Here is a 26,514-nt window from a genome sequence, read left to right as displayed (position 1 = left end):
TTTGTGTTTTTAAATAAAATAAAAAATGTCAAAATACTTTCATTTTTTTTTTTTAGAAATATTTGTTATCGAAACAATAAAAAAATATCAAGCATTTATATGAGTTCATATACACCTGCCTGGCTACTGTATGTGACTTTGAGTTGGGCCGCGGTGGCCAAGTGGTTAAGGCGTCTGACATTCTGCTACCACTAGCCCTCTACCACTGGGTCACGGGTTCGAGGCCTACATGGGGCAGTTGCCAGGAACTGGCCATAGATCGGTGGTTTTTCCCTCGGAACTCCGGCTTTCCTCCACCACCAAAACCTTGCACGTCCTTAATGTATGTGACTTTGAGTAATCATCACAACTAACATTTACCAATTAAAGTATTTTATTAATGAGAGAATGTTTTACACAATTAAATGAACTTTGTTCAACAATGCCATATAATTCACAGTAAAACAATAACTATTTTTGTACCAGCATAGAAACAATTAGAATTTTCTAAAGTAAATTTCAAAATTATTTATTACATATACTGTAACAATTACATGGGTAAATGCAAACAAATAATAAAATATACAAAATTTCTAACAAAAGGTATAACACTGGTTTATCCACACCAGACTCTGTAAAATGTAATATTTAACCCAACATTTATCAGTATAAAAGGAAATTAAGCATATATATTATATATATACACACACACACACACACACACACACAATAAAGTACATTGTGTATATACAATAAATCATGGTTTACAAACTGAAAAATAACGACATCTAGATTTCTTGGATAACAATTTATAAACGTTTCCGAGATATTTGAAGAAAATTCTGTTTTATGTTTTACAACAAGAAACTGAAACATAATTTTTATGGAAGGGGTTGCAGGTAAATAAATCAGCATACAAACAATTCCAACCTATACTTCACAAACTATTATTTCACATCTTAATACAACAAGAAGCTCACTGGCCTGAATAGGTCTCCTAAAAGCCTTAAACAGAGGTAAATGGGTCTAAAATGCCAACATGGTTTAGAACAAATTTTGAATGTACAGTAGGTCTAAAAGAGCATTATTTGTCCATCCTATATAAGAAATAACAGCAAAATAATAAATTCATTAAAATTAATGCAATGAACCTGAATTTAATTGATGTTGCAGCAATAAAAAAAGCTGTCATTCTCTTATTAAACAATAATATTTTAATGCCACTGAGATCCAACTCTTTTAAACCCAATATGATCTCTGAATTGTATTACTCTAGTATGGCCCTGTTTTTGGTCCCTGATGTTCTCGTGTGATTAGATAGGCAATATGTTCTCGTGTGATTAGATAGGCAATATGAGATATGACCTATGAAGTCTCTTTTTAAAAGATTTCCTGAGAAATCTAGAATAAAGTCAAAGATACATCAGAGACCAGAGTCCCGGGCCACATTTAGATATTTCTGCAGCAATATGGATACAACTTATATCCACCATTTACCAGGTAATAAGAAAACAAATGTCTTATCTTACATCAGACAATTCAGACATAAGCTTGAATGAAGGCACTGGAAGACGCCTGGATTTATCCTTTTTGAATTATCATCAACTGAGAATGCTACCCATCAAATATGGTTGATATCTATCACATTTTTCCAGGTCAGAAGTTACTTTAGGCAATATGGCCAAAAGATCGTTTTTGGCCGGGACTTTCAGCTATCCAATGTAGTCCATCCTTCCATTGGTCGAATTCTGAATCCCTATCACCAAAGGTGGATGAAAGTCCAATATGGTGGCCATCCGTCCAGCGGTTCAGGAGTCATTTGAGGATGGATGACACAGTATGTCATAAGCTCACCTTAGTCCTATAATCCATGCTCACCTTAGTCCTATAATCCATGCCAGAACAGAGTTAACCCAGTATAAAAGGTAACAACCTATTTTAGTGTTGTGACGATCAATTGATCCGACACAATGATGTTTGACAGGCCATTCAGTGATCTGTACGTCGGTTTTGTAAATCTGTTACTGTCACTGGATATGTTCCTTTAAATGTTCTTCAGCTTCCTGTAAAAACACAAACACAGTTTTTAAGAAGCAGTCACAACAAAAGAGAGAAACAGAGCTAAACTAACAAGAGATGATGGTGGGCTAAAAATAAGTTACATTGATGATGAAGCTGACAAAGTAGCAGGCGGGACATAAAAGGTGGAGTGTGTAGACTTCTACAGAAAACAATCATTAGCTGAAACAATAACTTAACAATTGTGTCCCAACTGGTTGTGTTACACCAACCTCGAGTATGAATAGGGACATACCTTACTATCATGAAGCGTTGAGAGCCGGTTAGTACAACCCTTCCATGGACAGTTGAAGAGACGCGAGTTACGTGCAAGGTGGTCTGATAGCATATGATGGTAGAGGTGCCCCTTCAGTCCGAACAAGTAAGAACAATCTCCACACTACAAAAACACGAAAAGAAGCATGTTCAAATCGCACTGGCAGCTGCAGTTATTGTTTTCTTTTTTGGGTAAAAGTTATTGAAGATATGAATATGTGGGATGTGAGGCTGTTTGTTGGTCTGTTTGTGTTTTACGTCCTATTAACAGCTATGGTCATTTAAGGACGTGCCAGGTTTTGGTGGTGGAGGAAAGCTTGGGTACCCGGAGAAAAACCACCGACCTACGGCCAGTACCTAGCGACTGCCCCACGTGGACCTCAAACCCGCTACCCAGTGGTTGAGGGCTACCTCATATCCCAGTGACCGTGGTGGCTGAGTGGTTATAAGGCATTTGACATTCTGCTACCACTAGCCCTCAACCACTGGGTAGCGGGTTTGAGGCCTAGTGGTAGCAGGATGTCAAACGCCTTAACCACTCAGCCACCACAGTCACTGGGATATGAGGTACACATGGAACTAATTATGCATGCATGATGATATTCTGATATAAAATATTTGAATGTAAATAGATAAATTCAACTGATAAGATTAGAAGAACAACTGCCCTACAACATTATGCCATGAGGCCATGAAAGAATCTTTCTACTTCAAAACACAAATCTCCTATATTGTGTTCTAAAGTTGTCTTACGTATGAAACAGAGCCAGACATCTCTTAGTCAGGTAATAAAAGTCTGGAACATTGTGTTAATGATCAAATACACTTATTTTTTATTTTTATTAAGTTGACAGTGCATGGCATGGCTGCAGATTATATGATAGAATTGTTTTTAGGGAAATTCATGAAAATACAGCTGAATCAGATCCCCCAAGAGTCTTAACTGATTCACCCATGAAATTTCATAATGAACTTTTCCAACCATTGAACTGGAGGAGTTCAAATGTGTCTTCAGGGGTAAATGAGTTAAAGAAGCTTAGGGATATTGGTATTGTGTCTCACCCGACATCTGTGTGGAGTACTCTCCAAGGTCACCACTTCCACGACACCATCTTTGTTACCATACAGAATCTGTAATCAAACCAAAAAACATCTTTGCTAATAAACAGAATCTTTAAACAAAATCATGGAGTGAATGTCCCCTGCTGTGATGTTCTTGTACAGGTAGAATTAATATCTAATTGTATCAGTTGCAAGTGTCTGTATTGCATTTTTTTGAAATTTGCTTTTGCTGGCTAGATCACCAGCAATATTATAATTTGCAGAAGGGGACACATTAGGTGTAGTGGAGTGAATATCAGGGCAGCAATTTTGGAGAGGTTAGAGGAACAGATGGAGGCACAGTAGTCTAGCGGTAGGATGCCAGGCTCGTGACCGCAGGGTCGCGGGTTCAATCAGGACATGGTACTGTGTTGTATCTTTGAAGAAGAAGCTTTATTCTGCTTGTTCCAGTCTACTCAGCTGTTAATGAGTACGTGGTTAGGCAGTACTAGAACTGTTGAATGCAAGCTGTGAGCACCGAAATGGCAGCACCGGCTGTATGCTTCCCAGGGAGTATATAAGAACCTCAAATTATTATTATTATAACTTTAGGTTAGAGAGGTGATGAGTTAAGGGAAAGCAGAGCTATGTTGTTGCTATTGGTCGCCTTACCTTGTCCTTTTGTATGACAATATTAGACGCCACTGGAGATTTCCCCACATAGAACAGACAGTGGAGCTTGTGATTCTGAAAAAATAACAAAAACATGTTTTTAGAAACACTGATGCAGTAGTTGTTGTTTGAAGAGTCGTTGATGAAACACCTATTTTTCTAGGTTTTGTCACCTTAGTCCTATAATCCATGCTCACCTTAGTCCTATAATCCATGCCAGAACAGAGTTAACCCAGTATAAAAGGTAACAACCTATTTTAGTGTTGTGACGATCAATTGATCCGACACAATGATGTTTGACAGGCCATTCAGTGATCTGTCATCATCCCCCAGCAAGGTAGTGTCAGTTCAATAAATAGTCATCAACTGGGAAATCAAATGCTTTGCTTAATTGGAACTTGCATAAATTAATGACCTGAAGTTTTAACCATCAGAAATATATTTTAATCATGTGTTGACGATGTTGATGATGTTGATGAATATTTAAAATCATAATCGACAAATGGTTAGCAATCGGAATTTCAATATAGTAACCTGATTGATGATGGATTGCGTGATAGGTTTATAATGGGACTGAATACCCTGTCTATTGATGTTATGGTAGTGATCTCGGGTGTTCTCTATACACCAGGTTTCGTTCTTTTATAATGGATGGATTTCAAGCAATTTTTATGTAGTTTTATCAATCATATAGTAAAAATCCTAAGAATATATGACTTTCAATACACATTATACATTGAAAAACATTTAACACTTTGATCTTGATGAAGAACCGATTATAATGATAATGGAGTTTGTAATCGGAAAGGAAAAATCGATCGATTTTCTATTATAATCCATCATCAGCCCATCACTAATATCAACTTGGTATGGAAAGCTATTTTGGAGAGTTTCCTGTGACCCAGAAGCTTTCTGAACTGAAATAAGATATTTTAGTTTCTTAGGTTGTAATTTTGGCAAAGATATATCTATACTACGATATATTCCCAAAACATTTCATCTGTGACAATTGTAGCATTGTGTCACTCTGTCACCTTGACTTTCAGTTCTCACATTTGAAAATATATGTTAAGAATTTCATCTGGGTACCTCTGTCATGTTTCGAAATTTCTGAGGAATCTTACATCATCTAACTGTTGAAACACCTGGTGTAGCCTTACCTTTCTGTTGTAACACCTGAGGTACTGGTCATGTCCCCCAAAAAACAAACGACCCTGTTTATCTGTGGCGACACCTCGAATCAAACCCTCACTGTCGTCATAAGTCCATGAAACTTCACTGGTCTGCAATCAAATTTTAGAAATAATTTTCATTTGACTACATTTTTTACACTGTGTATATTTTTATCTATGTAAAATTTCGTTTAATGAAAAAAGTCTACCTCACAGGGCTTTGAGGAGAAATGAGTTTGGTATATGGACATAGTAACACAATGCCGATGTGAATCTAACAAATGAACATTAAAGTTTCTTGAAAAAAATACTTGGGATCTTCTGTACAAATTTATTAAATTTTAAGTGTTATAAAACAGAAATTGAACTGTTCATAAAAAATCCATATACAACCTATTTGAAAGTGTTAAGAAATGATGACAGACAAAAGTTGGATACATTTATAACATGACTGTTGTAAAGTCTCCACAACAGAGTATTACACCAGTGAACAGTAAACTCCCACCTGACATTATTTCGAGCCCCACAACGGAATTATTCAAATCAGCCCTCTACCGTCCTTTTTCAAACGCAAATTAGACCATCTCGTATCTTTTAAAAGCAATCTCTTTCCATGTTTCACTCCTTGTCTGGCATTTTATCTTCAAATTGTTGAAGTTGGTCAGTACCATTTAGAAGTAGAAGTAGAACAGTATGGCTGCCTGCTCACTTTAGGTCGTGACTTACCACCAGATTGTGTTCCATGACCTTTCTGTCCCCTGAACCACTGTACACCATGTGACCAGTCACCTACAGACAATAAATCATAACTAATGACTCACAAATTTACTTGAGTGGTCTTACCTCCACTTTACTATAAAGTATATTCAGTTATCCAGCAGACGACATGGTTAAAAAAGTTATCAGGGCTTTATAGGACCCCACCAGGATTCAGTTAAATGACCTTTCTCACCAGACAAGAGGACTAGAGGGCATGTACTGCTCACCTGGATTTTTAAGCAATCAAAGAAAAAATTATACATTTCATAGCCTGGTTCCTAGATAGGACACTTCAGAGCAAGCTTTTGTTGAAATATACTCAACTGTTTTCTTGAAAGTAGGTCAAGGTCATTTATTTGAACAACATTGACAGCCTTTTATCAAAGCATGCTACAGGCCAAATATCATCACCCTAGGTGTCTTGCTTATTTCAAGAAGTTTTAACAAATTTGATCCTTATGACCTTGAAAGTGGGTCAAGGTAATTCATTTGAACAAATTAAGAGCTCTTATTTCTGTATGGATAGACAGATGGCGGATGGACTATGCATCATGACATAATCTCATTTGGCACTTTGGGCCAGGTGAGCTATACTTAATCTTTCATATTTTTTATGAAGTCCCTGTTCATACATATTTTGGAATGAGCCTCGGCTATTCTCTTAGAATTTAAGCAGGTATTGTTTTTCAGACTGAGAAATAATCAACTTTCATACAGATAAGGTTTAAGTTAATCAGATTGACCTTTGCCTTATCTGCGAGTAGAACTAGAAGAGGATTAATCACATTGACCTTTCACTTACCTGCATACAGAAGACAGTCTTGCTGTGGCCTTCCAGCATACGAAGCAGTAGACCAGATATGGCGTCACACACATAGATGGGGGAGGTGTAGGCAGCCACTAAGAGGATCTTTCGGACACCCTCGATCCCAGACGAGATACAGGTCACAGACCGGTCACAGCACTGGAAACTTTCAAATGTCTTCCCCGTCTACAGCATCACAAACAAGTTTGGTTTTAGTTCAAAACAGATGAACAAGACTAGGTATAATTACACTACACTTTATAGATCTTTGTTCAAAGATTTTATTTCTCTACACCTGATAAATCCTAGCTTGAAGATTTTAATGAATTTTACTGAGTATGTCCTTTAGAGTTGGTCTTGATCATAGAACTTCACACCATTAAGCTAGTGGTCAAACCCTTGACCTCATTTGACCCTTCTTACTTTGGAAATGGTTCAACGTCATCCATTCCTTCAAATTTAATGGCCATCAAACCTTGCGTGCTTGCTACTAGACATATATTGTCATCCACCACCTCTTAGTTATTCAGAATAAGTTATTTTAACAAATTTGACCCCTGTGACTTTGAAGGTGGGTCAAAGACATTCATTTGAAACAAAAAACCTAATTCAAGGATCGATGCTATTGATCTTCTGAATGAAGTTATGATAGATGCTATACATGTAGTTCTTGTATTCTACAAACCCCATAACCTCACAAATTTGTGCTAACTGCTTTGATATCTTAATCTTATTAAACTGACATAGATAATCATCAACCTGACAATCCAACATCATTTTTAGTAATCCCATCTTTTCATCATGTATATATGTGCCATACTTTTGCATCCTTTCCGATGACAGCGCCGTAGTCTGTGCCGAGATACAGCCGACCCCAGGATTCGTGCATACACTGTACTTGATATATCAACTCCATATCCTTAATTATTGCAAATGTCTGTAAAAAGAATGATGTTGGAGTTTAATAAAAATGATAACACTGGAGAAAAGTAAAAGTATCGAAATGTTACTAATATGTGTATAAGATCATGGCTGTTGCCTGGTCCAGCTGATAAGTGGTGCAAATCAAAATTAGGTTCCAGGGTTGAAGCCCTGGGTAGGAGATATGGGGGGCAAAAATAGGTCAGTCAGCTGCTGAAAGATGTCTGAAAAACATCTGGGGGTTGGAAAGGGGGGATTGCATTCGCTTTTGCAGGCTTTGGCCATGAAGTTAGGTATGATTGTGTGTATGTAAATGTCATTTCAGTGGTGTGTTAGTTACTAATATGTGTGTATTGTTTTTTGTGTATTCAATTCACTATCATGCATGTACATTGGTTATCATGTTCTGTATATACAAGTAAAATATTAAGCTTATTCTCAATTATCCACCTTAGATAAATTACCAGAAAATTGTATGTACCTCACAATCAAACAAAAACAATCTCTCAGAAGGTCCACATGCATACAGGCAAAGTTTATCCTCAATGGTAACTACGGCAAGACTTCGCACACAGCACGGACTGCAGTCATACTGACCCAAGAGAGTTCCACTCTGAAAAATAACAAAACCAACACATTACTGGAATCAAAATCCTGACAGCACTAGAAAATGTCTTAAACCCTTTCACCCCTGTGTAGCTTAAGTAGACTCTATCATGCATTGATATGGATGAGTCCATTATGGTCTACAGTGTTGAAAGGGTTAAGAGAGGAATGAATTTTCCCATACCATTGCTTGAAAATTTCTGTAAATAGTAACAGTGGCCTTTGCCTTGACATTGGAACTCTGAAATACAAAAGCATTCCAGGTATTGCCATACATGACCTTTGGATGAAGTTTCATCACAATCTGTCAAAAGATGGAGTGTCTAGAATGATAATGCTGAATCGGGATGTGATGGGGAAAGATTTTCATATCTTTTTTATTCTTTATAGCTCCTGTTAACCTTTGACCCTGGCATGGGCTCAAAGTTAACTTTTACTTTAAAATCAACACATTAGAAAAGATTTGCTCAAGTACCATGGCTATAGGCATTATAGCTCTTTAGAAAACACTTGTATTTGCATTTGGCCAATTGTTTTGCTTTCCATTTGTGTTTGACAGTCAACGTCAAATGTTTCAGGGTTGTTTGATCAAGATTTAAATGAAAATGTTACAGACAAAAAGACAACTGAGGCTGCGCCCAGCTCAAATCATGCTCACATGGCACTTTGGGCTTGTAAGCTAAAGAGTTACTGTTTGTGAGAGTCTAAAAAGGTGAAATACAGCTACTTTCAAGCAAAAAACCTGTTCCGGGGATCTTACCTCCAAATTGAAACGGCAAGGATTGGATTTCTGGTAGGCCACAAACACACTCTGTCCGGTCACTTGTATTTGAGTGACTGAGTCTGCCGGTCCCACCAGCTGTTTGATGGAGTCATCTGTACGACCCTTGTCTGAGCGATGTATCGTACTCTTTACAGCTGCACGTACAGATGCCAACGTCTCAGGCCCTAGTTTGAATCTATAAATACAAAGTATAGCCATATATCAGAACTATGCAGATACAATGTATATATGTACATCAATAACATATTTCAATCTGTCATTACTATGTACTGTATGAATTTTACTTCTGCTAATGTACAAGTATATGCAAATTTGTTGTTGCTACCTTGGATCTCTGATCTTGGGTATGTGACCTTTGAACTCTGACCCTGTGTACAAAATAATCTCTCACCTTTGACTCCTGACTGGGTTGGGGTTTTCCTCGGATTCGTTGGGACTGTCCAGCTGGACCTCCTCCAGTAGACTGCGCCTCGGTTCAGTTCCCCGCGCTGAGCAATCATCGGAACCAGTCTCCACCATACAGACATCCGCGGCGTTATTTGGTCCGGCCTGCTGTACAAAACATACTACACTTTACATAACTGTTACAGCACTGCAGTAGTTTGATGGCAAATCATGTCTATTTCTATACGAAATGTGATTGAGGTTCAGACCTCCATTAGTAGATGACTTTCAAATCATCTTTATACAAAGTGAAGTTACACCATGCATTCTTTGAACCCTGGACCTTGTGTAACATCCATGAACTTTTCATCTATAATTTTCAATGGTTCACAAAGTGTTCTGGGAAAAGCAGAAGAGATTTGACCATTTACCCTTGGTGTATAGTGCCTTAGACTTTGAGGGTACTTGTATGGACCTATATGTGGTTAATAAGCCCCAAGTTATTGTCATCATCATACACTGTGTAATTTACCATCTTGTCATAATATGCAACTGACACACATGTGCACAATCAAAACTAGCAATTTGATTTTTGTGAACAAAAATGTAAAAGTAGTTTGCCACTAATTAGCTAATAGCATGATTTCTTTGCACTTTGCCACTAATTAGCTAACACGCATGATTTCTTTGCACTTTGCCACTAATTAGCTTACACGTATGATTTCTTTGCACTTTGCCACTAATTAGCTTACACGCATGATTTCTTTGCACTTTGCCACTAATTAGCTAACACGCATGATTTCTTTGCACTTTGCCACTAATTAGCTTACACGCATGATTCCTTTGCACTTTGCCACTAATTAGCTAACACTCATGATTTCTTTGCACTTATCTTATCTTTTTACATACCAGCAGAAAAAAAAGTTATAGAGACTTACAAACAGTGCAGTGAATGCCTTTTGTCTGGGATGCAGATATACTTCAAGTTATGTCAAGATATCTTCAACAGTTGAAATGTTATAGCCCAAACAAAACATTTTGCAATTATTTGACCTTTGACCGTGAGGTCAAGATCCCTGGGACCTAATTACGGTACAATGGACACCTTCTGTATGTGATGCAGGTATACTTGTGATCTCATCAAGAAGTTATGAAAGGTTTAAAAGTTACTGCTTTTTTGTTTGAAAATTTTGCACTTGACTGAACTTTGACCTTGAGGTTAATGTCACAGTGACCTACATACACCTTCTTATTTGAGAATCACCAAGATGACTACAAAGCATGTCCACATGTACACTCTGGCTGTCACTAACCTGGAAAAGGATTCTCTGTCTGAGTTCTGTCAGAGGAATGTTGTCATCATCCTGCCCGCTACACTCTGAACTACTGTTGATCACATACTCTTCCTTCTGTTTTCGTTTTGACGATTGATCTCGCTCTTTCTTGGTTTTCCTGCGTTTCCGCGACGGTGACAAGTTCCGGTCGTCCGAGACAGATGGAGATACAGGAGGTTTGCTCTGCTGTCTGACGGGTGTGTTAGCTTCACTATTGGAGCCTTTAAGCGTGTGATCGCTGCCAGAGTCTCCCTGGGTTGAGCCTCGCCTGTTTCCTTTGCAGTATTGCTGTATTTTTGCACCAAGAGACGCATTACTAGCAACACTCTCCTGATTGGAGTCGGTATCTAACACAATTTCATCACTCTTTAAACTTGATTCACTTTTGTAGCCATGTTCTGATTTGGTTTTTAGGAAAGACTGAAGTTTTTCAAACATGTTTTCTTTCTGTCCTGTAAACAAATTGCCAGGTAAATGACCCATGTACTGGACATTGACCTTTGGCTTTGTTGTTTCCGTGACCTGGGGTTGTGTTAATTCAGGTGTGGTGCTTGACACTGCAGGGCTAGATGACTGGTCATCAGTGGTCAGTGGCGATACAGATTTCTTGTTGTCTTCAGCAATCAGCATTTCCTGCTCCTTCCCTTGCCATGACGGTGTCCCTTCTTGTGGTTTGGCACGCAACAATGATTTTAGAGTAACAAATCCTGCTTCATTTAGCTCTGCACTTCCTACCAATGATATAGACTGATCTACCTCAGCTTGACCTTTAGTGTCTCCAATTGTGTCCTTGGTCACTTCCAATGACCCAGTACTGTCTCTGGTGGACTCGAGTGACTTCATGCTGTCTTTGATTGGCCTAACTGACCATGCAGCCCTTCTGTTAGGACTACTTTCTCTCTTAGAATTAAATGCCCTAACAGTATCTTTACTAACCACAACTGGACTTTCAGTTTCTTTACTAACCACACCTGAACTTTCAGTTTCTTTACTAAGCTCAACTGACCTTATGCCGGTAATGCCTCTGCTAGGGTCAGCTGACCTTTTGCTGGGGTCAACTGACTTTACACTATCTCTGCTTGGGTCAGCTGACCTTACACTGTCTCTGCTAGGGCTAATTGGCCTTACAGTATCTCTGTTAGAATCAGCTGAACTTGAAGGGTCTCTTTTGAGGTCAAGCAACCTCGCAGCTTCTTTACTGGTCTCGAATGTCTTTAATGTGTGTTTGTTTGGTTCTAGGAACCCCTCACTGTCGCGGCTGGGTTCGAGGGGTTGTGGACGAGTCTGGAAGACTCTCTGGTCTATTCTTTTAGTCTTCAGTGCCTGTGGTGACGAGACACCACGCATATCACTCCGGTTACGATGTGAGTCTGACGAATCACTCAAAACAAGAAGGCTGTCTGAAGCATTGCCATCTTTAAAAGTTACTCTCTGGTGGTCATGCGAGAATGACGACAGCAGCGAAACCTTGGTAAAGTTGGAGTCCCGGCTAGAGTCAAGGTCACTAGATTCTGCCATCAAATCCTGACTCAAAGGCTTTTCTGGCACACCTGAGGGACCACCATCATGCGTAGATGCAAACAGTCTGTCTACAGACTTAGCCGAAATCTCACTGGATAGGCTTTGGAGACTTTTGGCTTCTGAAAAGGTATACATATAAGGCAATAATTATATTATATTTCTATTAAACCAAAGGCCAATGGCCCAATGTGGCTGAACAGAGTTGTAATACAATCATTTTATAGTGTTGTAAAGTGACAAAGCAAAATTATGCCTATGTATTGTAAATATTTCATTTTAACTGTTCAGTCAATGACAAAATGATGCTTGAGAGTGACAAATTCATTCACCCCTGAAGACATATTTGGACTCTTCCAATTCAAAGGTTAGAATAGTTCATTATGAAATTTCAGGGGTGAATGAGTTGATTGTCATAAAACATACCAAGCCTATATAATTCCTGTACAATCTCTGGTAATAATAAAATGTGTTGATTACCACAACATGTCTCAGACCATATGATCCTTTTTTTTTTTTAAATTAATTGTTTGTTCAACATATTCCATCTCTTTTTGTTAGGGTCAAAATGTAAGTATCCTTAAACTACCAGCCCATGACAAAAATTTGAATTCTTCCTTTGAAAATCAACAAATTAGCCCAAAAGTGTTATATTCTGTTTAAATATTCACTCTGCTAGTACAATTTATGTTGTCCTCACTTGGGAACAAGTGACCTGGAATAATAGAATTCACAATTTTGATAAAGATCATTTAGTACCTTTCCATCAATGGAGAGTACTCTCTCAGTATATGTATATTTTTATTTCTCAGAGCGATATTTGAAGGTCGTTTTTTCATTAGACTCATTACTGTTGCTTGCTGTTTAATTACCACTACCCCGTTTTTTACTTTGAACACATGGCATTATTTCATTTTGATCTAGATCTTCCATCGTCATTGAAGCAGAAGAAGCTCACCCTTCTGGAACACCTGGTCTTATCCTGTTTCTTCTGTCCATGTAAATCTTTCCTTTCTTTATATTTTGCCCTAGTTTTATCGATTTGAATTCAAATTCAAATTTTCTAGATATTCTGGATACTTCAGTTTTCTCTTGTTTATTTTGCTATCTCTCAGTATATATAAGTGATACTTTACTAATTTATCAATACGTGAAAACAATGTGTACACACTAACCTCTCAATACGTGTAAACAATGTGTACACACTAACCTCTCAGTACGTGTAACCAATGTGTACACACTAACCTCTCAGTACGTGAAAACAATGTGTACACACTAACCTCTCAGTACGTGAAAACAATGTGTACACCCTAACCTCTCAGTACGTGTAAACAAGGTGTACACACTAACCTCTCAATATGTGTAAACAATGTGTACACACTAACATCTCAGTACGTGAAAACAATGTGTACACACTAACCTCTCAGTACGTGTAAACAAGGTGTACGCACTAACCTCTCAATACGTGTAAACAATGTGTAAACACTAACCTCTCAGTACGTGTAAACAAGGTGTACACTCTAACCTCTCAGTACGTGTAAACAAGGTGTACACACCAACCTCTCAATATGTGTAAACAATGTGTACACACTAACATCTCAATACGTGTAAACAATGAGTTCACACTAACCTCTCAGTACGTGTAAACAAGGTGTTCACACTAACCTCTCAATACGTGTAAACAATGTGTAAACACTAACCTCTCAGTACGTGTAAACAAGGTGTACAGACTAACCTCTCAATACGTGTAAACAATGTGTACCCACTAACCTCTCAATACGTGTAAACAAGGTGTACACGCTAACCTCTCAATATGTGTAAACAATGTGTACACACTAACCTCTCAGTACGTGTAACCAATGTGTACACACTAACCTCTCAGTACGTGAAAACAAGGTGTACACACTAACCTCTCAATACGTGTAAAGAATGTGTACACACTAACCTCTCAGTACGTGTAATCAAGGTGTACACACTAACCTCTCAGTACGTGTAAACGATGTGTACACACTAACCTCTCAGTACGTGTAAATAAGGTGTACACACTAACCTCTCAGTACGAGTAAACAATGTGTACACACTAACCTCTCAATACGTGTAAACAATGAGTTCACACTAACCTCTCAGTACGTGTAAACAAGGTGTACACACTAACCTCTCAGTACGTGTAAACGGCGACTTCGTAGTGACTGCTCCTTCTGGGACAGCTAATAAAGTGAAAATGGAAATTAATGAGCTAAACAAAAGCACAAATCATTCATTAAGAATCGTTTTCATTAAATGCTTGAAATTAAGCTAATGTTTTATTGAGGGTAAAATATGAAAAAATCAATACAAGTTACATAGCTATATGATGTACAAATAATGTGTATACAGTTTTGTTGAATTTAGTTAAGAAAATTGGGGGAAATTATCAGACAAGTTTTCATCTACTTCCTCATAACCCAAAAGGGCAGTTACCTTTTGGTGGTGTTCCCGTTGTGTGGTGAGCTGCTCTGTAGCTGTCTGTATCAGAGAAGTCAGACGCATGATCTCAGACTCCGTGGAGGACATCTCCTCCCTCAGACCGTCCTCCTCCACGCTAAGATCATACACAAGATCGAATACACTCTCCGATGTAGAGCTTGATCTAGAGGCAACAGATGCAGCATCTCCGGTAGGAACAGTAGGATCTACCAATCTAAGGACAGGCTTGTAGCTGTCAATATTTCCTATTGCTAGACTGTCTGAAGAGAAGTTAAAAATAAATCTTGAAGTTAAACTCTGGTGGTTCTCAAATATGATATTTTCACTAAAGAAAATCTGCAACAAAAAATTAAATGTGAAATCAAAATGAGAGTACAAATGTATCTAAATATCAATATAATCATTTCTTCTTACCTTCACATAGAGGAGGTCCTGTCTCTGTATTTCTGGCTATCCAGGAACTAACATTGCCCTCTAAACTTGCAGCTGTCTCTCTTCCTGTATCCAGTGAAGGCAATGTACAGTACGGTGTGTAGGAGTTTTTGGACTTGAGGGAAGTCTCCACTGCATGCTGAGAGGAGGTATGTTCCTGCGATGAAGGAAACTCTTGTTTTACAGTGACTGGTTTGTTGGAAGGATTTGCTCTACCAGTTTCTGACAACTGTCTGTCCCGAACTGGTTCTCGTTTGTCATGGGACCACCCTTGTGCAGGAATATTCCTAGATTGTACAGGTTCAAGTTTGTTTCTAGAAGATAAGGGTTCAATTTGATCTTTGGACCACGTGGGATTTGATCCTTTTGTAGAAGGTTCAGAGTCAGCTTGAGATTTGGAGTTCACATGTTTAGAATTGTCCCTGAACCGAAGTAAATCTTGTGTGTCTCTTGAACAAGTTGGTTCAGAACTATCTTGGACAGATCTGGATTCCAATGGAGTTGGTGACTTACTCTGAGGCATAGAATAGGGACTAGACACAGGTAAGTCTTCACTTTTGTTCTCGAGCAAACATGGTTCAGAATCACCAATGCAATGCATAGATGCATCAGTATCTCTTTTAGGTTTTGGTTTAGATTTGTTTGCAGACAGAACTAAATTAGATGTGCCCAAATTAGATAGAGGTGTAATTCCCGACCGCACTGTCACCGACTGAGATGGTGAAGTGTCCTGTTCGGGCTCATTTAATTCCTCCGTTTTAATGTGCAAAGATAAGTTGAATTTCGGTCCTTCATCGGTTGTTGACTTTTTGTTTAAGTTTTTGTGATAATTTGTTCCTTCATGTAAATAACTGTAATTTCCTGATTTTGCGCTTGGTAAACTCTCAGGGTTGTGTATGTGTGGTGTAGTTCCTGTGTCTCGGGTTGGCACATTTTCGGCACTTGATTGTAATTCCATGAGGGCCTTGTTAACATCCGGTGAAATTGACGGCTCTCTGTCTCCACTGGCAGACTTTTGTGATTCAAGCAAGAGAGAATCCAGACTACTAAGATCAGGCTTAATGTCTGCTTCTATCAACTCCGCAATTTGAAGTTGTACATCTGCGGATAAATCCTCAAGTCGCAACTCTGTTGCAACACCGTCCAAATCAGTAGTGAGGTCAGAAAGTTGTAGATTAAACCTTGGAAAAGATAATTTATTTTGAGAGAATGCATACGAACGGAGCATTTTGGCCAGTCGTTCTCTTTCCTTGCGAGAACGTGGGGAATTCACCATCTTTAATAAGGAATCTTTGGTGCTGGATTCAGGATCCAAATCGGATGACAAGTCTGAACTTGCTCTACTGCTCTGGCGACTTAGACTTTCCTGATGTGATGGTGAGAATGTTCCTGCTCTACTGCTCTGGCGACTTAGACTTTCCTGATGTGATGGTGAGGATGTTCCTATGTTCAGACGAGTTTTACCTTCCTGCTCAGACACGGGTGTCTTTGTTGTTGGGGAGTCAGATTGATCAGCTACAATTTCATCTGTGTCTCGCTTTCTTAAATCTGTTTTACCAACAGCACTTTCAGATTTAGATTTGGTAGACTTCTTCTTTTTCTTTTTAAGATTGGGACTGGAAGACTTCATTTCTGAATCTGAATCTTTTTCTGCAGATTTTTGTTTCTTTGAATCAACTGCAGACTCGATGCCTTTCCGAATATCATCAATGTCATGTTCTTTCGGAGTCCTCGTCCTGACGTTGCTCTTTGACGACGTCGGTTTAGAGGATTGGTCACTATCTGCAGTATCTGTAGATATCTGATCTGCACAGCCTGCAATATGACCCCTCAGGTAACTTTGATTTATCTTGGATAAATTCTTGATTTGAGAATTGATTTCTTCTGCCTTTTCCATTTTCTTTTTTCGTTCTTTCTTTTCTCTTTCCTTCTTGACCATTTCTCGTTTTTCCCTGAGGTCCTTACAAAGCTGTTCTGCCTTCTCAAGGACGCTGTTATCTGCCTGATGAAACAGGTCAGTAACTTCGCCCACTGACTTAACACTATCGCTTTTCTTTTTCTTTGACTTGTCTTTTTTCTTACCTTTGCTTGTTTTTTTATCAAGGTTAGTTTCTTCTGTTGTACTATCAGGCTCTAAAACACGTTTGCCATCACTGACACTAGTTTTGTACCGCTTGTCTTGATGTAAGTCACCAGACTTTTCGTTGTCTCTGGTTGGAAAACTATCCGAATCCATTTGAACTGAATCTTTCTGCTGCTGAGAATGAATGTCAAAATTAACCGTTTTTTTCCTTGACTTTGATTGGTCCCGTTGATCACTGGTGCGTCTGCGTTTGAGACCTGTCATGTCACTCTCTGTTGAAATATCAAGCTGTGCTTCAGTCAGATGATCTGGAACACCACCTGTTATTGGATGTTCAAAATGATTGTCTGCTGGATGTTCCTCTGCTGTATTATCCCATCTGTTCCCAGCTCTGTTCCTGAAATACCCGTCGGAGTTAGAGCCTCGATTCCAGTAGGAATCGTCTTCCTGGTTACTGCGATCGTATCTCTCATTTGAATTGTCACGTCTGTTCCAGCGGTATTGCTTACCCCCTTTAAGTTGTTTATTTCTCCCGCGTTGGCTCACCGGGAGCTGTTCCTGCGAGTGATGTGTTCGGTACCTGGGGTAGTAGGAAAACTCGTCTTGATGTGGGTTCCTGTTGTTTCTATCCCACCATGAAGTTTCCCAATTGGACTGACCGTGGAAATCTCGATCAGACTGCGGAATAAATCCTCTACTTTCCCAGTTTACATCATATTCATTTTCCCAAAATCGATCCTTTTGATTATCGTCATGGAAAACTGTATTTCTGTCCCTGGGGTGAAATCTAGGTATGTCATTTGATGGATAATGATGAGCATTATCATCTAACCTATTTCCTTTTCCTTTAGGAGCCTTCTTTTTGCCCTTGCCCTTGCCTTTGATATAGGGCTGGGAGAAGGAACGCTGGTGGGATTTTTCATGATGTGATGTTTTGTAATGATGAGGTATTTCTGGGTCAGAGAAGGGTCCCTCATGTTCTAGTTGTCCAGGTAACATACTGTCATCTCTGTAAAAAAAGAAATGAAGTATGAGTTTAAACCTGGAAATGCCTTTCAATAACAAGAATCACATGCACCTTGTAGGTGTGGGTACATTATACATCAGAGGGTGGAACTTCCATACAGTTACAACCCAAAGAGCTGGCCATTTTTGTATCAGGAGAAAGAGACATGCTATGGCTAGACCAGGGTTCAAACTCAGAACCCTCTGAACTCTAGATGGATGCCCTACCAATGGAACTATCTGGTTGCTGACAATCAACCCAGTCTAGTTCCGCTACACTTTAAAGCATTAGAGAGTACACATTCTCTTACCCTGGACAGGTGTATCTGCATTTTTACCGGTGTATTTTTTCCTTTTCTCTTACCCTGGACAGGTGTATCCGCACTTTTACCGGTGTGAGATTTCCTTGTCTCACCCTAGAGTTGAGACGGGGGGATTCTCCTATTCATAACAATGGTATGATATCACTTCAACAATACAATGACGTCACGTCAACAATCCATCAACGTCACGTCAACCCTGAATTTAGCATGTAACGTTATCATTACATTGTGTATATGATACACAATAGGAGAACAGGGCCAGAGAAAAATAATTCACCCCCTTGTTGGTGAGATAGGGGAATCTCAACCCAAAGGGAAAGATTTTTAAGTTGCCAAACACGAGTGTTTGGCAACGACATTTACACTGGAGGTCAAGATTACAGTGACCTCATGATAGTGCATATCTTTAACAATTTAAAAGTTAATACCCAGACAAGAAATTACAAGAAGAACCTGAATAAGAACCTGCACTTACACAATATATATCCCTTCATTCAAAGGGGAGACATGATAACATTACTACTTATCTAATAAAAATGAATTACAACATAATAATATTTACAATACAACAAAATAATATAATTTGAACCAAAGTCTCTGATGAATATATACCTTACCTTGATTGTCTGTCAGGCCATATCAAAGAAGAAGATTTTTTTTTAAAGATCTTTCCTCTGTTTTAATGGCCCCCACAATTCTACCATTGTGGATTTGTTTATTTTTCATATGTACAAATTTCCAAATCACACCAGCAAGTCACATATAAGATGAAAATACTTTACTTTAAACAGTACTCACCTATAAATACTTTACTATAAACAGTACACACCAATAAATACTTTACTATAAACAGTACTCACCTATAAATACTTTACTATAAACAGTACACAACAATAAATACTTAACTATAAACAGTACTCACCTATAAATACTTTACTATAAACAGTACTCACCTATGAATACTTAACTATAAACAGTACTAACCTATGAATACTTTACTATAAACAGTACTCACCTATAAATACTTTACTATAAACAGTACTCACCTATGAATACTTTCCTATAAACAGTACTAACCTGTAAATACTTAACTGTAAACAGTACTAACCTATAAATATTTAACTATAAACAGTACTCACCTATAACTACTTAACTATAAACAGTACTAACCTACACCTATGAATACTTTACTATAAACAGTACTAACCGAGGAATACTTAACTATAAACAGTACTTACCTATAAATACTAAACTATAAACAGTACTAACCTATTAATACTTAACTATAAACAGTACTCAACTATAAATACTAAACTATAAACAGTACTCACCTATAACTACTTAACTATAAACAGTACTAACCTATGAATACTGAACAATAAACAGTACTAACCTATGAATACTGAACAATAAACAGTACTAACCTATGAATTCTTAACTATAAACAGTACTCACCTGTAAATACTTAACTATAAACAGTAGTAACCTATGAATACTTAACTATAAACAGTACTCAACTATAAATACTAAACTATAAACAGTACTAACCTATGAATACTTAACTATAAACAGTCCTCACCTATAAATACTAAACTATAAACAGTACTAACCTATGAATACTGAACAATAAACAGTACTAACCTATGAATACTTAACTAGAAACAGTACTCACCTATAAATACTTTACTATAACCAGTACTAACCTATGAATACTTTACTATAAACAGTACTCACCTATGAATACTTAATTATAAACAGTACTCACCTATAAACACTTAACTATAAACAGTACTCACGTATAAATACTAAACTATAAACAGTACTAACCTATGAATACTGAACAATAAACAGTACTAACCTATGAATACTTTACTATAAACAGTACTCACCTATGAATACTTAATTATAAACAGTACTAACCTATGAATACTGAACAATAAACAGTACTAACCTATGAATACTGAACAATAAACAGTACTAACCTATGAATACTTTACTATAAACAGTACTAACCTATGAATACTTTACTATAAACAGTACTAACCCATAAATACTTAACTATAAACAGTAGTAACCTATGAATACTTAACTATAAACAGTCCTAACCTATGAACACTTAACTATAAACAGTACTCACGTATAAATACTAAACTATAAACAGTCCTCACCTATAAATACTTTACTATAAACAGTACTAACCTATGAATACTTAACTATAAACAGTCCTCACCTATAAATACTTTACTATAAACAGTACTCACCTATGAATACTTAATTATAAACAGTACTAACCTATGAATACTGAACAATAAACAGTACTAACCTATGAATACTGAACAATAAACAGTACTAACCTATGAATACTTTACTATAAACAGTCCTCACCTATAAATACTTTACTATAACCAGTACTAACCTATGAATACTTTACTATAAACAGTACTCACCTATAACTACTTAACTATAAACAGTACTAACCTATGAATACTGAACAATAAACAGTACTAACCTATGAATACATAACTATAAACAGTACTCACCTATGAATACTTTACTATAAACAGTACTCACTGGACACGTTTGTTGAGTAGAGCCTCTTTCTGAAAAGTCATAGTTTCTTTGTCCTTCTGACGTCTTTGTCCTTCTATTGCTCTCTTGTGCTTGTCTCCGATCAAATGTTTCCCATACTCGATAATATTGAGACAGGATGCAAAGCACAGCGTACAGTTATGGGCGGAGCCTCTGTAGGAGTAGAAGTAAAATGTTGAGTATATATATATAAAATCAGAAAAACATTCAAAGTCCTTGTGATGGTTAAAGATGAAAAAATAAGACAAGAGTTTCTTCGACTTCCCTATCGCTTTCACCTCTTTAGAGGTTTATCAGGGGAATAAAACAGGGGATTCCCCTGATGAACCTCTAAAGAGGAGAAAGCTATAGGGAAGTCGAAGAAACTCTTGTCTTTTATTTTTACATATATATAAGTATATGTATGGGTCAAAGAAGTAATATAGACGGTAAAATCCCATATAACACTGGATCCTAATGGAGGTGTGTCCGTAGGATACAAATTATTTAAAATAGTATATGGGGCAAAGAAGCAATTCCAACAGTGTGGACAAGTTTAGGTTGTCAAATTTTCCGAGCAATTCGCTCCTTTATCAAGACACAGTGAAACAGAACACATTGGGCGAGTCGTCTTAGTGCACTTTCGCTATAGAGCAGAGCCAGCGAGCGTTCTGATATTTAGACTATCAGCGTTCCTTGTCCGCGATTCTCTCAGCTTAATTGCTGCCTTCGGCTGTCTTTAGCCGAGGGGACTATTGGTTTTATGTAATAACTATATTTTCTATTATAGTATATCAGTTCTATCTTCTTATAATATGATGTATATGTACATGTAACTGTTCTGTTTCACTGTGTCTTGATAAATGAGCGGATCGCTTCGAAAATTTGACAACCTAACTTGTCCACACTGTTGGAATTACTTCTTTGCCCTAAAAACATATAAGTAGGTATAGTCTACAGTTATACAGTTATGGGTGGAGCAAATGTACTTGTAAGCAAAATGAAAATGGTTGGTCAGGTTGTGAGGTGAGAGCTCTAGTTGATGGGAGCAGGGTCACACATGATGTTGAGTCCCCTTGGCCTAAGGTGCTCCAGACCATATTTATTTAAAATCCACCATCAGTACTGAAGGAATATAATTTTAAAGATTTACCATTATTTTTCATAGTGGCCATGGGCTCAGCCCTCCAGATCTTTCCCCAGTAGGGACCTCACCCTCGTTTAACACAACATTAAGTACTGTTTGCCTAAGGCTGCTCCTGCCTTGGTTGAAATTCTTAGTGCTAAACGTGAAGGTGGATTTTGATTTTTTTTCTTTATTTCCCCTATATGTCCCCACCTTTCTGTCTCCAGGTTTGCCACACCGGGTCCCACTGACTCCATTGGCCCCTTAAATGGCTCCCAAATATTCAAAATTAAATTCCTAATGTAAGGACTATAGATTCTGCACCACAGCATAAGCTCACTGGGCCCTCAAGGCTGAATGAGCTAATGAATCTATATCTAACACTACATAATGTAGGCAAATTACCTTATCAAACAGTATTTGAGTTTTATGTCAAGGTTTGATAACGAGCTTAAAAGATAAAACATTCTTACTTTTTCTTCTTCTCAATCTTGATATGGTGTATGAGTGACCAGGCATGATCCCGGAATTCCTAATAAAACATAAAACAAACATTGATTATGGTAGTACACTCTGACCATGGTCCCCATTACACATGGCCCTTATTAGCTATCAATGCAAACATTACCATGGCCCAGTCTTTTATTCTCTGAAAAAACATATACCCGGACAAACTTCTTTATACATGCAATATACTTTTTTTTTCCATTTAAGCTTTGTTGTCAAAGGCAAAGTCTCCAAACATAAGATGAAAATATATTGCTCAGACTGGGGTTGCCTTAGTGACATTCTCTTTTAGTTTTATCCCCAAAAAAGCAGGCTTGCTAGACAATAAGCTACCCATTGTACTCATAACACTATGGAATCTAACACACACCATATATTATAATGTAGTAGGAGTGCAAAAATGCACGGCCAGACCAGGGTTCGAGCCCAGGACCCTCCAAACTCTAGATGTTTCCTCTAACAATTTAGCTGCCTGGTCGCCAATGATTGACCCAGACCAGTTCTGCTACAAATTTACAACCCACTCTCCTCATGAGAATAATCTTACACAGACTTAAATCTCATGCAAGGGAAAACTCACCTCTTCATGACAATAATCTTACACAGATCTCGATCTCACACAAGGGAAAACTCACCTGCTCATCAGAATATGAGATTTTACACAAATCACATTCCAAATCATCTTTCTCAGTTCCCCCCTGACCAAATGATTGCTTAGCCACAATGTCCAGATCCATGGTAGTTAATTGTCAACAATGAATCATCTGGAAACAACAGAATTTACAAGTAAATATTAGATATACCTCATCATATCGGTATGACAACCATAACATTTTACAGATCATAAGAGTATTTATCTGCATTTCAGATGAAACATCTAACTATCTATCACATAAAAGGTTATTTGTTTTCAAGACAAACTTGTCACTTTACATATTTAAATAATTAACTACCTGTGAGCTAGATTGCAAGATTACAAAACATTTACATAGTGAAATCAGAAGCCTCAACTCTTTTGATAATTTTCAGTTTAGCTCGTTTGGTAGATAAGTAAACCAGATTTCCAAGGTTCAGTTCCTTGTACACATCTATGGCATTGGCTCTCTCACAAGTATTGATGTTCCCTCCGAAATGTTTTCAATACCTCAGCTAGGTGTCAAGCCCAGGATTGTTGGTTTACTAATTTTTAGATATATATTTAGAAAGTAGCTAATCTTTAACCAGGTAGGCATACTCTCCTGCAGAGAATATTTATATCAATGTTTCCCAGTTGACCTTTGCACCATTATGTAACAAAAGTCATTGTGCTTTTTCAATGTCTTTAGCTGCTGGGATCGAACCTGGGACCTTTCAATTTCAAAAGTATTTTATTGACAATACATATATAATACAAACATATAAGTTAACATTAAAGAAGATATAAGAACAGTTTTGACAAAAGAATAAGACAACAGGCTTTGCCTATATCAGTCTTCTTCTAATTCTGGTAGCTATGTACAATGCTTAAATAAATAAAATGTTGTGATTCGTTTTCCTCTCACACTCTTGCACAACCACACCCACACCAGCTTATGTCTAATACTCGTTATTTAAGGGATAAAACTTGCCTGAATAACAATAATTATAACAATACATGAATATTCATTTGGAATTTATCTAGCACGTATAAGTAACGAAACGTTTTGATGATTTAATATAAGAGTCAACATGTATAAGAATAGTTTTATTTAATTGGTTGGATGCATTACTAATACCATATACTAAACAGTGCAGATTTAAATATCCTACTAGATTATAAATAGTGGTAATATGATGCCTAATATTAGAATACAGAGGACATTGAAAGAAAAAATGTATTAGATCTTCCCTCTGTACACCACATACACAGGAAGCATCATCAATCAGATGGTCTTGTAACTTATCACAGTTAAGATCACTTTTAAAATTTCTTAGCTGACATAAAATTATGTTAAGTTTCCTCGGAACACAGTTAATAAAAGTTTCTGAGACGGATGTATCAAAGGTTTTTTTAAGTTTCTTTTTAAAAGATGAAATTGAGATGGAGTCTCGTACAGTGCTATCAAGTGCATTCCATTTTACCATTGTAGAAGGGAAGAAGCTATTCATATAAGTAGTAGTTCTTGTCTGTGGTATATTAAAGAATCTGTTATTTCTGAAGGTATAGTTATTATTTACATTTAGAAATGGTTGAATGATATTATCGAGATAAGTTGGAGTGTAATTATTAAGAATCTTATACATTAATGTTAGTTTATGATTTTGTCTTCGTGTGTGTAATGTTTCAAGTTGTGTTTCAGTATACAGAATGTGATGAGATGTACCTCGTCTGAGGCCAGTAATTAAACGTATAGCTTCTAGTTGAATTGATTCTAAAAGATCTGATTCCGATTTGGTACAATTATCCCATACTATATCAGAATATTCTAGCACAGGTCTTATATAAGAGACATATAATGTTTTTAATGTATTCCTATCAACTGTAGTTTTTAAAATTCTAAGAATACTTAGTCTAGAGTTCGCTTTCCTGGGACCTTAGGTTATTACTGGTCTGACACTCTACTAGTACTAAATAAAAATTATCTGTAGCTGAGTCATTAGAAAGTAGCTAGTATTTTACCAGATTGACAATAAATCGGATGATTCCTACACTGATGGGGGAAATATTACCACAATTAAATACTTGGTAGAATTTTTCTTCTTCTCATTCTGTAGAGCATCAGACTAGTAAAGAAGAGGCCATGCGAGTCACTTTTGTTTATTGCAATCCAAACAGTTGTTTGTTTATGACAAACTTATAGGTCAGACCTAGTAATTTGATGCTGCTTTGAGGCAAGCCTTCACAAAGCCTTACAAGGTGTGGATAAATATTGATTTGCAGGTCAGCTTGGATTTATACCAAAAAACGTAAAATTCAAAAACAGCTAGGGACAAACCGGTTGTTCTTACTTCTGCATCAACGAACAGTTCCCAATGGTTTGATCTCTAGTGAGGCCATTGAAAAAATAATGGCCCCTGTTACATACACAATCGAATGGTATTTAGTATGATAGACAATGATACATAAACAACAAATCTAATTCTTCTCCTTCGATCTTATAATTTAATAGTTATCGAAATGCAACAAAAGAAAATGAAACAACCTGTTATCATAATTCTAGTACCTCGATTTACTAAAGTAAGGATTCTCAGAGAATTAAAGAAATAATGCTTTTTGAAAATCAGGATATCTTACATTATGCTTCCGTTGTTTACGATCATATATGCATCTGTTGAACATGTTTACACCTGTAGGTAACTTTTTGTGTTACCTGGATTTGGAGAAATATTTAAAGGGCACATCAACGACAACAATGTTTTTGAGTATGTCAATCTGTCCCCAATGTCGTAAATTATAAAGTGCGCTAACTGTTTTCCAGTGTCAACCTACACAGAAGTGCTGAAGACGTCCAGCAACATTGTATCTGGCATGGATGTTCAATTAGCAGCCATCTTGTTTTCAGGCGCGTTCGATGGGTTTACAATGATATCAGAACAACCAAAATGATAATTTTCCAAATAAGGAGAAATTGAAACAAGCACAAGTGTTGAACGTTCAAAAAATCAGAAATTTCAAAAATATTCTATTCAAATAAACCTCCATACAAATGAGATAAAAACGGATGTGGCATTAATAC

The 26,514-nt window shown here is 37.3% G+C and overlaps 1 protein-coding gene across 2 annotated transcripts; it reads right to left on the bottom strand.

Annotated features, from left to right (window-relative positions):
• Positions 1–385: 385 nt before the first annotated feature.
• LOC110455735 (zinc finger protein 106-like) lies at positions 386–26,347 on the bottom strand. Of its 2 annotated transcripts, none has more exons than XM_021506069.1 (19): positions 26,268–26,347; positions 23,455–23,583; positions 22,786–22,844; positions 21,190–21,360; positions 15,190–18,299; positions 14,770–15,035; positions 14,465–14,516; positions 10,771–12,431; positions 9,465–9,625; positions 9,050–9,248; positions 8,165–8,296; positions 7,583–7,699; positions 6,760–6,948; positions 5,925–5,987; positions 5,187–5,309; positions 4,027–4,101; positions 3,376–3,444; positions 2,294–2,437; positions 386–2,042 (listed from the first exon to the last, which is right to left on the bottom strand). In XM_021506069.1, exons 2-19 carry the CDS (start codon positions 23,554–23,556, stop codon positions 2,007–2,009), a joined length of 6,729 nt encoding a protein of 2,242 aa, XP_021361744.1. In that variant the 5' UTR covers positions 23,557–23,583; positions 26,268–26,347; the 3' UTR covers positions 386–2,006. The 2 variants fall into 2 exon arrangements, with proteins under 2 accessions (XP_021361744.1, XP_021361745.1); XM_021506070.1 differs by lacking the exon at positions 26,268–26,347 and adding an exon at positions 26,073–26,234.
• Positions 26,348–26,514: the final 167 nt, after the last annotated feature.

The sequence above is a fragment of the Mizuhopecten yessoensis genome, unplaced genomic scaffold (assembly GCF_002113885.1).
Source record: "Mizuhopecten yessoensis strain PY_sf001 unplaced genomic scaffold, ASM211388v2 scaffold8365, whole genome shotgun sequence".
Classification (NCBI taxonomy): domain Eukaryota; kingdom Metazoa; phylum Mollusca; class Bivalvia; order Pectinida; family Pectinidae; genus Mizuhopecten; species Mizuhopecten yessoensis.
This window is presented reverse-complemented; position numbering and strand designations above follow the sequence as displayed.